Source organism: Heterocephalus glaber, unplaced genomic scaffold (genome assembly GCF_053883595.1).
Source record: "Heterocephalus glaber isolate CG9 unplaced genomic scaffold, H.glaber_assembly_v1.0 deba00000901, whole genome shotgun sequence".
Classification (NCBI taxonomy): Eukaryota; Metazoa; Chordata; class Mammalia; order Rodentia; family Bathyergidae; genus Heterocephalus; species Heterocephalus glaber.
The window spans coordinates 11,702,136-11,715,097 of NW_028258171.1; the positions used below are offsets into that span (position 1 = coordinate 11,702,136).

General features: G+C 45.6%; 1 protein-coding gene across 2 annotated transcripts in view; it reads right to left on the reverse strand.

Moving 5' to 3' along the window:
• Positions 1–2,618: 2,618 nt before the first annotated feature.
• Vcpkmt (valosin containing protein lysine methyltransferase) overlaps positions 2,619–12,962 on the reverse strand; it is a 38,876-nt gene continuing 28,532 nt past the window's right edge. The window contains exons 6-7 of one of the 2 annotated variants that reach the window (XR_015450089.1): positions 5,420–5,780; positions 3,092–4,057 (exon numbers count right to left, since the gene is read on the reverse strand). Coding sequence is in view for 1 of the 2 variants with exons in the window: in XM_087208083.1 (XP_087064209.1) it covers positions 5,754–5,780 (27 nt within the window). In the remaining variant the exon portion in view is untranslated. Of the gene's footprint in view, positions 5,781–12,962 lie in introns of both variants that reach the window. The other variant, XM_087208083.1, reaches the window with a different exon arrangement.

Genomic DNA, 12,962 nt, shown 5'->3' on the forward strand with positions numbered 1-12,962 from the left:
ACTAAAAACTACCCTTCCCAGATTCCTTTGCAGCTACAGCCCTGTTATAAATGAAGTCTCTCCGATGAGATGGCCTGGTACGAAGACTAGGGGACAAACACGAAGCAGAGGCCATCGGCCCAGTCAGTCATGTGGGGAAGAGGTGTGGAGGCTGCAGCCAGCGTTCTGGGGTCTCAGGGCCAGGCCGAGGGACTTGATGAAGCAGCAGTGGAGATGGAGGCCACAGAGTGGGGAGATCCCCCCAAAGACAGGCTGGCAGAAATACAAAACACACACGCAAGCATGTTCACTGCTGCACTGTTTCCACCGCAGAAGACAGGTGGCAGCCCCAGGTCCCTTACAGGGAAGTGGGTGAATGTGCTGAGGTCTATGCACACACAGCAGAGGGCTCCATGGCTCTCCAGAGGAAGACAGAGAGCACTTTCATAGAGTGCTCTGGATAATCTTCAAGATAACAGTGAGGGAAAAAGGCAATGTGAGAACAAGGTATAAAGTACACTGGCATGTGGAAAGCAGGCCTTCATATAAGGGGTGATGGAAAACCACAGTGAATGTTTAAATTTTAAAAAACATTACAGTGAAAGACACATTGCCACTAATTCCCCTTAAAATACTCTGTTGGGCCGGAGATTTAGTTTAGTGGTTCCGCTGCCTGCCTTGCAAGCACAAGGTCCCAAGTTCGATCCCCAGTTCAAGAAAAAAAAACAACCAAACAAACAAACTCTCAGTCATTCAAACACACTTGTCACTTATCCCACAGTGCTCACTATTTTCTGAGGCAGGTGTGGAAGTCCTCCTCCCTAAAGTCAAAATGAAGAGGAAAGGTAAATTTAGAATTGCTTCAGGCATCAAAGTAGCCATGATGGTGCAACTAAACACATTCACAAAAGCAGACTTCCAAAACTGCTTCAGAAAGTGACAAGGATGGGTTAAGTGCATTCTAAGTGAAGAGTATTCTGAGGGGGGTTAATGGTAATGTGTCTTTTATTGTACTAAATATTTTAAAAATTTAAACATTTATCATAGTTTTTGATCATACTTCATAGATATATTTAAAATAAATCTTAAAGAATAAACAAACCCCAAAGAAGTGGTCCTATTTTTTTTTTTATTAATGATCTCTTTTGATAATAAACGTGCTGTGTCTAAGCTTTCAGGTCCCAAACTCTGGCAGTGAAACCAGAAACAAAGGGACACGCCTGCCTGCCTGCCTCTTTCTCTTGCCCAGTTAGAATGGAGAAAGAAAAAGAAACAGATGGGTGGGGAAGGTGAGGAAAGGAAATTAGCATTTGAGCATCTGCCATTCAAATCATGGTTGTGGATGCTTTAGATACACTTTCTCCTTTAATCTCTTACAGCTTTACATTGAGGTGGGTTTTTCTGTTATTTCTATTTTACAGAATAGGAAACAGAGCAAGAAGAAATAACTTAATGAAATTCATAAAACAAGTACAGTAGGGGATCCTTATGCATGAAGATATTTTCCAAGACCCCCATTGGGTGCCTGAAACCTCGAATAATAATGAACCCTATGCTTTAATGATTTTTCCATCTTAAATAAGCATTTTTTTGTCACACACTGTGCCTGTAACTTTTGCAGTTTAAGGTGTGATGGCATGAATTTCTTTTTCTTTTTTCACAATTTCACAGATAGATGATTTGTTCATATTGTAAATCTTGGCAAGTTCAGCATACCTTTTTTTTTCTTTCCTTATTAAGTGAAGATTTTTTTTAACCTTTGCAATTTAGAGCAAGTATTTTACAGTTTCTCTATTCTAATTGCCAGCATCACTGCTCTTGTGCTTTAGGGCCTTTATCAAGTAAACCTACTTGGACACAAGCACCTTGATACAGGGGTGGTGGGTAACCAAGATGGCTACTAGATTACTAACTGGCAGGTGGCATATACATTGTGGATCTGCTGGCAAGGGGGTGATTCATGGCCTGAATAGGACTCCATGAGATTTCATGATGCTACTCAGACTGGCACACAATTTAAAACTTACAAATTGTTTATTTTTGGAATTGTCTATTTATTTTCAGACCACAGTTGACTGTGGGTAATGAAACTGAAGAAAGGGGGCTGGGGATTTAGCTCAGTGGTGCCGCCTGCCTTGAAAGCACAAGGGCCTGAGTTCCATCCCTGGTACTAAAAAAAAAAAGCTATTGGAAAATGAAGAAAGGGATGTGCAAATAAGGAGGGGCAGCTGTAAAGTGCCAAAATGGGTTTGTACCCAGGCCTGTGGACCCCAGCTTCAGCATCTTTCCCTTGCTAGGACCCTATATCGAGCCTTTAGGCAGCAGGAAGTATAGGAGGGTGCTGCCTCCATAGGATTCCAGTTCTTCCTTCTTCTTTTCCCTACTCCTACACAAGGACCTGAGCCTGGGTGCAAGGGATGGGCCCCAGCCCGGCCAGGACACAGGATAGGGTGCAGGGAGGGTGCAAGTGCCTCCAAGCCACTGGCTTTCTGTTTGAACACCTCCAAGATTAACATGAGGAGCTTTAAAAACTACTGATGCCCACATTCACCCCACCCCTGAGCACCTCATTAATAGATATGGGGTACAGCCTCGGCCTGGGAATTTTAGAAACTTCCAGGTTCCCCTAGGGTGCCTAAAAATTTGAAAATCACTGCTCTCGCTGTTTCCAAATGTCACTGGGGCTGTCCCTTGACATCACATGGGAGCTTCTTTAGAAATCTCTGTCCCCATCCCAGACTAAATGAAGCAGAAACTTGGAGGTGGGTTTAAACAGAAGGGAGCCAACATTTTAACAAGCCTCCATGATTCTGACACATCCTAAGGTTTGAGCATCCAAGCAAGGCCACAGGCAGATCACCACCTACCATGGTTTGCTTTTTCACCTGTCACATAACTGCTCAGTTGATCACACAGATAAATTTGATAGGCTTAGGGAATGAGGCTGCCCAGTTGTAATCGTTAGACACATGAGAAAGCAAGGCTCAGGGAGAATATGGTCCTCAAGGACAACAGGTGAGGTGAACGGCTGAGGTGACCCAATAGGTTCCTTTTTTGCCAAGACTTTTCAACTTAGATGGTGTGCTCATTTCTTAGTAGTACCATAAAAAATTGCCACACACTTAGTGACTTGAATCAACAGAAATTTATTCTCTCATATTTATGGAGATAGGAAGTTGGAAATCAAGATGGCAGCCGGGTAGTTTTCTCTGGAGGGTCTGAGGGAGAATGTGCTCCCTGCCTCTCTCTTAACTCCTCATGGCTGTTGGCAACCCCTGGCATCCCCATGGCTAATAGGCACAACATTCCAATCTCTGCCTCCATCTTCATGTGAACTTCCCTGTGTTTCAAATTTCGTCTCCTCTCTCTTTGAAGGACAGCAGTCGCTGGGTATGATCTCACCTTGAGATCCTTCATGACATCTACCAAGATCCTATTCCCAGTAAGGTCACATTCACAGATCTTAACAGGGTTAGGACTTGACATTATCTTTTTGGGGGCATAATTCAACCTACTTCAGATGGGAAACAAATTGTACTTTCTTCGGCTGCCCTCTCTAATGCTGATTCAGGACAGAGGAATTATGGGAGTCAACTCCATTCTCCACACGACAAACACGGATGGGCTCAGAGGACGGTGTGACTGACATCGTAGAACTCTTTTTACATTATGCTGCTTGTGCGCTCCTGTGAACCTGGCTGGGGGGCTTCTGTGGGGCTGGATAAAGGGGAGATGAGGGCTCAGGGTGGGGCTCTGTGACTTGCACAGCTCACAGAACTAGCAAGAGGGAGAACCTGGACTCTGACTGGGTCTTCCCACTGTCTTTCCTCCTTGGGATCCGCTCCCAGGAACCATGACAGTTGAGGCGCACTCGTGTTACCTTGAAAATGAAGAAAACTTGTGACAGAGCAGCCGGGAGACGGGTGCTGAGCAGTTCCCCCACAGGCTCCATGTGGCCCAATCAGTGACAGTGACACGATCTCCGCTCCATCTTTAGGGTCTTTGTCACCGAGCACGAAGGCCTCAGCTTCCTTGTCACCTCTGCAATGGCCGCTGCTGTCTCACGGGGTTGTCACCTCTTCTCAGCACACAGGGAAGATGAGAGGGGGTTTAAGGTCTCTTTGGTGAGAAAACTTACTTGGGCTCGGAGGCCAACTGTGAACATATTTGTGCAGCACCTGTGACCACACCTGTCATTTAGTGACCCACGGATTCCATACTATACACACCAAGCAAGGGCAACAGTGGAGGCCTGCTGTTAACCCTTTTTTTCTTTCACCGTACTGGGGATTGAACCCTGGTCCTTCACACTAAGTTACATCCCCAGCTCTTTTTACTTTTTTTTTTTTTTAATTTTGGGAGAGGGTCTCACTAAGTTGCTAAATTGCCCAGCATGGGCTTGAACTTGCAACCCTCCTGCCTCAGCCTCCCAGAGTGCTGGGATTACAGGCCTGCACCACCCCACCTGGCTCAGCTGGGTGTTCACTATGTGCGCTAGGAATTTGAAGACATGCTCCTGGGCCCCCGGAGACTCCTGCCTCCTGTCCCCTGTTGTCATTTATCCTGCACAGTAGCCTTTGGGCTTCCCGGCATGGGTGTGACTTCAAACTCCAAATTAAAAACAATAGCAACAACAACAACAACAAAACCCAAAAACAAAAACTCAAACCAAAAAAACACCTCTATTTTCCCTTTCTGAATAGTTCTCCTCCTTTTTTACATGTGTTTTATGGCACCACCTATAAAATAAACATGTCCCTTCTCCTCCCTCTATGGAGACAGGAGGACAGGGAGTAGGGGGCAGGTATGGGGACAGGGACTGGGCAGGGACACGGGCATCAGGCACTGCTGGATGCTGACTCCTCGGGTTCCTCACAAATCCCACAGTGACCAAGTGTCTGCTCCTAACCCTATGGTGGCAAGTCCCAGGCTCAGAACGATTCCAGCCCATGAGTTCAAAGCTTAGGCAGCGATGAGAGCCCAGTCAGGACCCTCACACGATGCTGGGCCCAGTCGTTCTTCTTGTGGTGCCGCCCAGATTTTCAACTTCTCTTCAGATTTTGCTAGCACTGCCCTGGTCCGGGCCTTCACCCTGTCTTCCTGAGTGCTGTCACAGCTGGCCCGTGACTCTCTGCCTGCTCTTCGGCTCTCATTACCCATGTCCAGTGCTTTATATTTCTCTTATGTCCATTACTGGGCCTGTCGTGGGCCATGCTTGGGTAGAGAGACTCCCAGCACCATGTGTTGATAGAGTGATCTGGCCAGACTCGGCAATTTTTTTCCCAGCATCTAAATATGATTTTAAAAAATTAGGCCAGGTCTCCCCTTCTTGTCAGTGCCTGGTAAGGAGACATGGCAAAATCACTCCAGGGACAGCGTAGGCTGATAATGCGGTCTGCTGTCTACTGTCTTGGTAAGGGAGGATGAGGGTGGGACTTACAGGGGTGGGCATGGTAATATTCGAAGCTTTCATCTTCTCCGCAGCAAGTCTGCAGCCAGTTGTGCTTCTCCACAGCTGTGTGACTCCGGTGGAGGGAGTGAGTCCAGCATTAATTACCACAACACGAAACCCTCTAGCCGAGGTGGGAGTTTGTAAAAGCCACGGGTCAAAGGAAATGCTGAATTCTCAGGAGCCCGAAGAAGAAAAGCAAATGCGTTTAGCTTCAGCTGATCCCAGGGTGCACATTTTGAGCTGTGCATCCCCGGGGGCAGGTGGATTTTAGAGAGTTGAATTTACGCACTGATCTGATGCAGCACATAGGAAGTGTACACACTCATGGTACAGGTATTTCCTCTGCCACCTGGAGTTTAGGGGAGAAGAATGTAGTGTTAGCAGATCCCAGTGAAATATGGCAAATGTCTTGCACATGTGACCACCTGCCCGTTATCAGACACGAAGACTACACCTGATTCATCTCTCCCACAAGAGCATCGTCGCCCAGAGTCCATCAGCTCCCACCTCTCTCCCTCTGTCCGTTTAAAAATATTTTGAATAATGTGCCCATTTGTTCAATGCATTTGTTATCTGACTTCCGGTCATTCCACACAGCACAGCTGTATGGACGGGAAAACTGCATAGAGAAGAAAGGTGGCCGACTCAGCACGTGTATAATCCCTTTCTCACAGACAGCAAATGGGCACAGCCTCTTTGCAGCATCATTTGCAAATATGGGCTAAAAGTTAAAACACAAATATTCTTTGACATAACAGATTTTTTTCCCTCATAAATCAAAATAACAACAACAGCCAGGTGTGGTGGCACATGCCTGTAATCCCAGCACTCAGGAAGCTGAGGCAGGAGGATCACCCCAGATGTGAGGGCCAGCCTGGTCTACACAGTGAGTTCAAGGCCAGCCTGAACAACATAGCAAGACCTTGTCTCAAACAAAACAAAACAAAGCAGAACAATACACTAAGGATAACAATAATGACAAAAACCAAGCCAAAACAAAAATATACACAAGTGTAAATATTTATTTCAGCATTATGTGTAAGAGTGAAAGCTAGACTTCATTGAAATATTCTTTAATAGTTGATTATATAAATTCCCATACATCCAAAGAGTGAAATTCTGTGGTAAAGTCATAAGAATGAGAACAATGAAGTAAATTTTTATGTGATAATGTTGACTATAGAAGGTGCTACACGGTATTTAAGTGATAAAATTGCAGAGGTGCCGGCATAGAATATGTAGTATGTACTATTCTCCCTTGTGTCTAAAGAGAATTTGGAGGCATTCAACCACTTATTCAAGCTAGATTACAGGTGACTGCCTCTGTGCATCTCCCTGCCATTGGTTTATTGTAGGCCTCTGAAGACCCATTATATAACTTGACTTATTCTAAGTTATGGTGCTGGATCTTGAATTAAAATGACAAAAAGTCTGAGGATGTAGCTCAGTGGTAGGGCGCTTGTCTGGTGTGTTCAAGGCCTAAGGTCTGATCCCCAGTACTGCAAAAGATAAAAATAAAATAAAGTAAAATGAGGAAGAGGGATTTAAAAACTAGGTGCCTAATAATCTAAGAAAAAAGTAGAAACACAGTTGCTACCATTGCATCCTCACGATGCTCCTCCCTGAAATACAGGGCTCCCCATAAGCTGGTATTGGTGGTTCTTCGAGGTGTCATTAAAAAGATTGATAAATCTAAAAAAAAAATTTATTAACAGGCTGGCACTGGCTCCTCATGCCGCTTACAGAGTGAAGAGCAGAGTTGGCCCTGATTTTGATGAAGACTGGAGACCAAAGAAGACCCCTGTGTTCCTGGGAGTCTCCGGTCCAGCAATGCAGAAGGCAGAGTGGGTCACATGGACCATAAGGCTGTGTTTGACGCTGGGCAGGGATATGATGAAAAGCACAGGTTCCCGAGGAATGTCTAGTTCTTAGCTCCTCTCCCAAGGAGGTGGAACACAGCAGATATAAGAACAAATATCTGCAGCCAGGCTCTGGGATTTGGTCCTAGGGCTACCATTTATCACTATTTGATTTTGAATAAGCTACACTCTGGCCGCCTCACTTTTATAATCAGTAAAATGAGGCTGGGATTTAGCTCAGTGGAACCACACCTGCCTGGCAAGTACAAAGTCCTGAGCTCCATCCCCGGTATTAAAAAAAAAAAAAAAGATTAAATCTGTAAAATGGAGATCATTCCAGCACCTATCTCATCTCATGAAGATTAAACAAATAAATATAACTAAAATACACACCGAGTAGTTAACCAATGCTGGGTATTACTACATACTTTAATCTATTTCAAGGAGAGAAAACAGTCATATTTCTACACAGTAAGCTTTAAAAGATTCAAAATCCTCCCTTTCTCTCCTCTCTCCAAGCCCTCAGAGGCCAAGAATTAAAACAGCATGATCTTTGTCTCTTTTTTATATATATATTTTTTATTTTACTTTTTTCATTAAGTTTATTGGTACATTTTAGGTATACAATACAGTTACATTCATCATTGGGATCTTGTACCTTTACATGATGCATCTTGGTTCTGATTTTTCCCCATTTCCCTGCCTTCCCTTCACCCCCTCCACCCTTCCCTATTTACAAAGTCTTTGTTTCCATTTTTTTCCTTTTCTCATATTTTTTCTTTTCCATTCTTTCTTTTCCCCCACCCCTCCCAATTCCCCTACTCCTTTAGACCTTTTCTTCCTAGTACACAATATAACTTATTCATTTTAATCCTTATTTACACTTTCAGTTTCTCACACTGGAGAAATTACTCGGTATTTACACATGTGTGTCCTATTTTTTTCACTTAAGTGTATGGCCTCAGTGTGCATCCACTTAGCTATAAATGTCCCTAGTTTCTCATTCCTTCTGGCTGAGTAGTACTCCATTTTATAAAAAAACCACATTTTCTTCATCCAGTCTCCAGTTCATGGGCAATTGGGCTGTTCCCAAGCTTTAGCTATTACAAACTGTGCCGCTATAAACATAGGTGCACATATATCTCTGTGGTATGATTCTTTTAATTCTTTTGGGAAGATACCCAGCAAAGGAATAGCTGGGTCAAATGGGACTTCTAATCCTAGTTGTTTGAGGTATCTCCACACTGATTTCCACAGTGGTTGCACTAGTTTACACTCCCATCAACAATGAAGAAGGGTTCCTTTCTCCCCAACAACTATACATATTTTAAAAAATGTGCTTCTAATAAGTGAGACCATGAAGTATGATTTGTATTTGCTAAGGAAAAATGAGAGTACTTTTTGTTCTGAATTAGAACTACTGATTGATCCCTAATAAGGAAGAGGGAAAAGAAAGATAAAATAAAACTAAAGTAACACCAGGCATGGTGGGACACACCTGTAATCCCAGCACTTGGGAGACTGAGGCAGGAGGATAGCTGCAAGTTGTTTTTTGTTTTGTTTTGTTTTTTGTTTTTTGCTTAAATTCTTTTATTGGTACATCTTAATTTCTATAAGCACTTTCTTCCTAGGCAAGTGGCCTATTGCAGGGCAAATGAACTACTGTAACTTGTTTTATCTCAAAATCATTTCTGAAACCCACAGTCATTGACTCCAAACAGACTTGCTTTGTAAATGATCAATTACCTCAAGAGTGGAGAATGTAGCGTTTTCATTCATGATAAGTTTAGGCGCCCACAGTAGTGGTGGCCATGGCGGTGTCTAAACAGATCCCGCAGAGCACGGGGTCTGGCCTGTCAGGAACTTGCGTGCATCTGCAGGGGACACCATCTCAGGGGAGTTTCTGCTAGAAGCATGGCAGTTTCCCCACAGTGTAAGCAGGATATGGGATTCCAGCAAAGCAGCAGCCTGGCATCCTGGGCAGGCCCACACTGGTCTGGACCTGTCTCATCATCACCAAGCCAGAGGGATTGTGTGAAAGGTCTATTTTATTCTTTCCAGTCCAAAAGACTCTCAGGGGATGTGAGCTCTGCCTTAGGAAGCTGAAACAGTTCTGCCTGACCCCAGCCTACCACCCACCAAAACACACAGACCTGTGAGATACTGACAGCGCCCATCTATCGAGTGCTAAGGGCTCAATATACGTCTTTGTACTTAATGCTCACAATAAGTTCCTGAAGAAGCTACTTACTTTCCAGATGCCCGGAGAGGTCAACCTGAAGGCCTAGGCAGGGCCTAGCTTGCAGAGAGGAACTTGGGCTGCCTGACTAAGGCCCCTGGTCGTCCTATGCTATTCTGTAAGTGGGGGGCCCATCGTATTCGCAGGCCCTCTACATCAGCCAGGTAGGGGTGGAGTCCTAGATTGCCAGGTTCCTGAGGGATTTTCCTGCCATACAAGGTGTGGAATGGCACCATCATCCTTGGATTTTATTTTCCAAATGTTTTTTGGCCATGCAGGTTTTATGAAGCAGTACCCAAGGAGTCCTCTGGAGCCACAGAGTCCCTGGGACAAACACTGATTCCTCCCTCTCCCCTAAAGACATTTTCTCCCAGGAGAGAGAGCAGTGCATGGAGTCTCCTCTGGTGGGTCCCCAGCTTGCTTCAGGCCACCAGGAAAGGCTGAATGGGAGCAGAGTGATGTGATCTCACTTTTGGGTCTGGTTTCAAAGCACTCATTTAAGGCTGATTCTACTGCAGCCACACACAGATTGTGAGTCTTTGTCTTCCTTCCCTGCTTTCAGCATTTCAGTCTACCAGCCAGTTTCTCTTTTTCTCTCTCACACACTCACATCCCATCCATTGTCTCACTCTTTGAAGACACGTCACAGTTCAGAATAAACTCATCAGAATTAAGGCTATTCCCTGTGGCTAGAAAGCGTGTATAAGAGAAGCGAAAGCCCTTGGCCATGGTGTATTGGGAATCGTCCTCCTCTGTGTAGGAATGAGGGCTGGAATAAACAGAACTCATCAGAGACTCAGGCAGGCTCGGAGTGAGAGAGACATTCATTTACTATGAACAGCTGCAGGCACCTGCACTCCTGGAGGGATGCAGGAGAGGACTGGCGCTCATTCATTGCTCTGGAAAAGGCCGTGTTGACATCACCAAAAGGAGCAAGAAAGTTCTCAGAGCCATGGGTGCCACCCACCAGGCTGCCATGTTCACTTGCCCGACCTACCTCCCAGGCCAGGCCCCTGGCCACCCGCGCCCTCCTGTCAGGCTCCAGCCACTCAGAGGCAGGCAGGCCTGAGCAGGGACTCCAACAGCATGTTCAGGGGCTCCCTGTGGTACCTTGGCCTGGGATGGGGCAGAACAGGGCCTAGGCAGCGAGCAGCCGGCTCCTCAGCCCCTCAGGAATGAGGACACCAAGGCCTCCCACAGGCAGGAAGAGAACAGGCTTCTGAGTCTCCGTGCCCCAAAAGAACAAAACACCACTATCCAGGAAGGGAGCCACTTCACTTCCGGTTGGGCCTTCACTTCTCAAGGGTCCTCTGGGTGGTATTTAGCAAAACAAATATACAGAATATCTGCTTAAATTTGAACTTCAGAGAAGCAACCAATAGTGTTTTGATATAAATTTGTCCCAAAGACTGCACGGCACATCCTTATTCTGAAACATTATTCGTTATTTATCTGAAATTTAAATACCTTGTATTTTATCCAGCAGTCTTACCCTCCTTCATAGGCTTCCCTCTGGCTAGGCCTCTCTAGGTGCTCTCAAGCAGAAATGTGTTAAGCTCTAATTCTCCCCTGATTCCTGGTGAAAAGGCCAAGACCTCAGGCCACATCTGCTGGACAGTATCTCCGGGAGTGGGGCCCAGAATACACATTTTATCAAGTTGCCTGATTCTGACACATGTTGTATTAATGATCAGCTGCTTCTGAATGATCACGCTAAGAACAGAGGCTGACAGCCACCAACATTGTCATCTTACAGTCTGGATGAGTGAGGAATTTGGGACGGATGTGGCGTTAAGATTCTGGTTCATGGTCTCCCACAAAGGTGTAGTCCAGGCTGCAGTCGTATGAAGGTGTCACCAGTGCTAGTGCAGCTGCTTCCGAGCTCAAGCCTGTGGCCCAGGCAGGCCTGGTCCTTGCTGGTCACTGGCTGGAAACCTCAGTCCCTCAGCACAGGAGGCTGCTTGCCAGGGCACCCGGCTACACCCAGAGGTAGGGCTGGGGGCCGGGGTGAGATGCTTGTGAGTGCACAAAAGTTAGCTGTGAAGGCAAATCCACTCAAGGAAAGAAGGAGGATTGCACAAAACTGTGAATACCAAGAGCCAGGAATGGTGGAAGGCTTTCTTAGAGGCCACCTACCATAATGTTCAATTCTGAGAATTACTATGACAGATCAGTTCCCCACACTCTGCAATCAAGACCACACTTTAAGAATGAGACCCACTGTCATTCTTTACTTTCCTTTGCTGCTATCCCCCTACCTCACCCACCTCTTCATAATCTAAGATAGAAACAATGAGGAACTAAGTAGAAAAACATTTTTAAGGGCAATCTTAGTAGAATAGCAAAATGTTACATTAAAAAATGTTTGTGAGGGCCGGGGATTTAGCTCAGTAGTTCCGCTGCCTGCCTCGCAAGCTCAAGGTCCCAAGTTCGATCCCTGGTACCAAAAGAAAATGTTTGTGGGTATTGTTTGGGTGGGAGGAAATTATATGCAATTCCACTGCATACACAGTTATAACCATAGCCTCCTAAACATTCCTTAACCTTCCACGTGGCTTTGGAGAAGCTCCATGAGGACTAATGGAATATGTAAGTAGGGGACCAGTTGTCTCAATCAGAATGTAGGTCAGCTTTATAACTGGGACCAACAAAAAAAATCACATCAGGGCTTGGGGTGTAGCTCAGTGGCAGAGCATGCACAAAGCCCTGTGTTCAATTCCCAGGGAGGAAGGAAGGAAGGAAGGAAGGGAGGGAGGGAGGGAGAGGGTGAGAGGGAAGGGAGGAGGAGACTCACATCCTAGCTAGAGATTGAGAAGGTCCACCTTGTGACGCAGTGGAGAGGACATGGGCTTTGAGCTGGAAGCCCACTGATATGTGACCTTGGCTATGGTCTCATTCAGAAAATAAGGACAATAAATCCTCCTTAGCAAGCTTAAACGTAGTGATGTGTGTGGAGGTGCCTTGTAAACCAAGAAATGCCACCCCTAGCATGACAGCATACACCCTTTGGACTTTCTTAACCAAGCCCCACATTTTCTCTTTCAAGCAGGTAGAATCTCTGGCCTCCTGCAAAGGTGAGCACAGCCCACAAAAGCCACACAACCCACGTATAATTTGTACCTGCATTTGCAATTTAACACCAAATTGATCTACTGGGTTCCCTAGGAAATGCTAGGCTCCCCCAAAAGGACAGTCACCCCTAGTGTATCCACACAGACAAGCTTCCCAGGAAATCCATGCAAGGTCCTGATGGAAAAGACATGCTCATTTTTCCTAGCTCCAATGGTGCCAGAAGCATCCCTGTCCTCAGCAGCACTTCCCAGTCCTCCTCCGCTTCCATTCTCCAGGGACTGGGAGCCTCGTTCATTAGTGAGAAAGGTAGTAATCTGTAAATTGTGCTAAAGGACTCATCCCCTTTCCATTTTTAATTCTG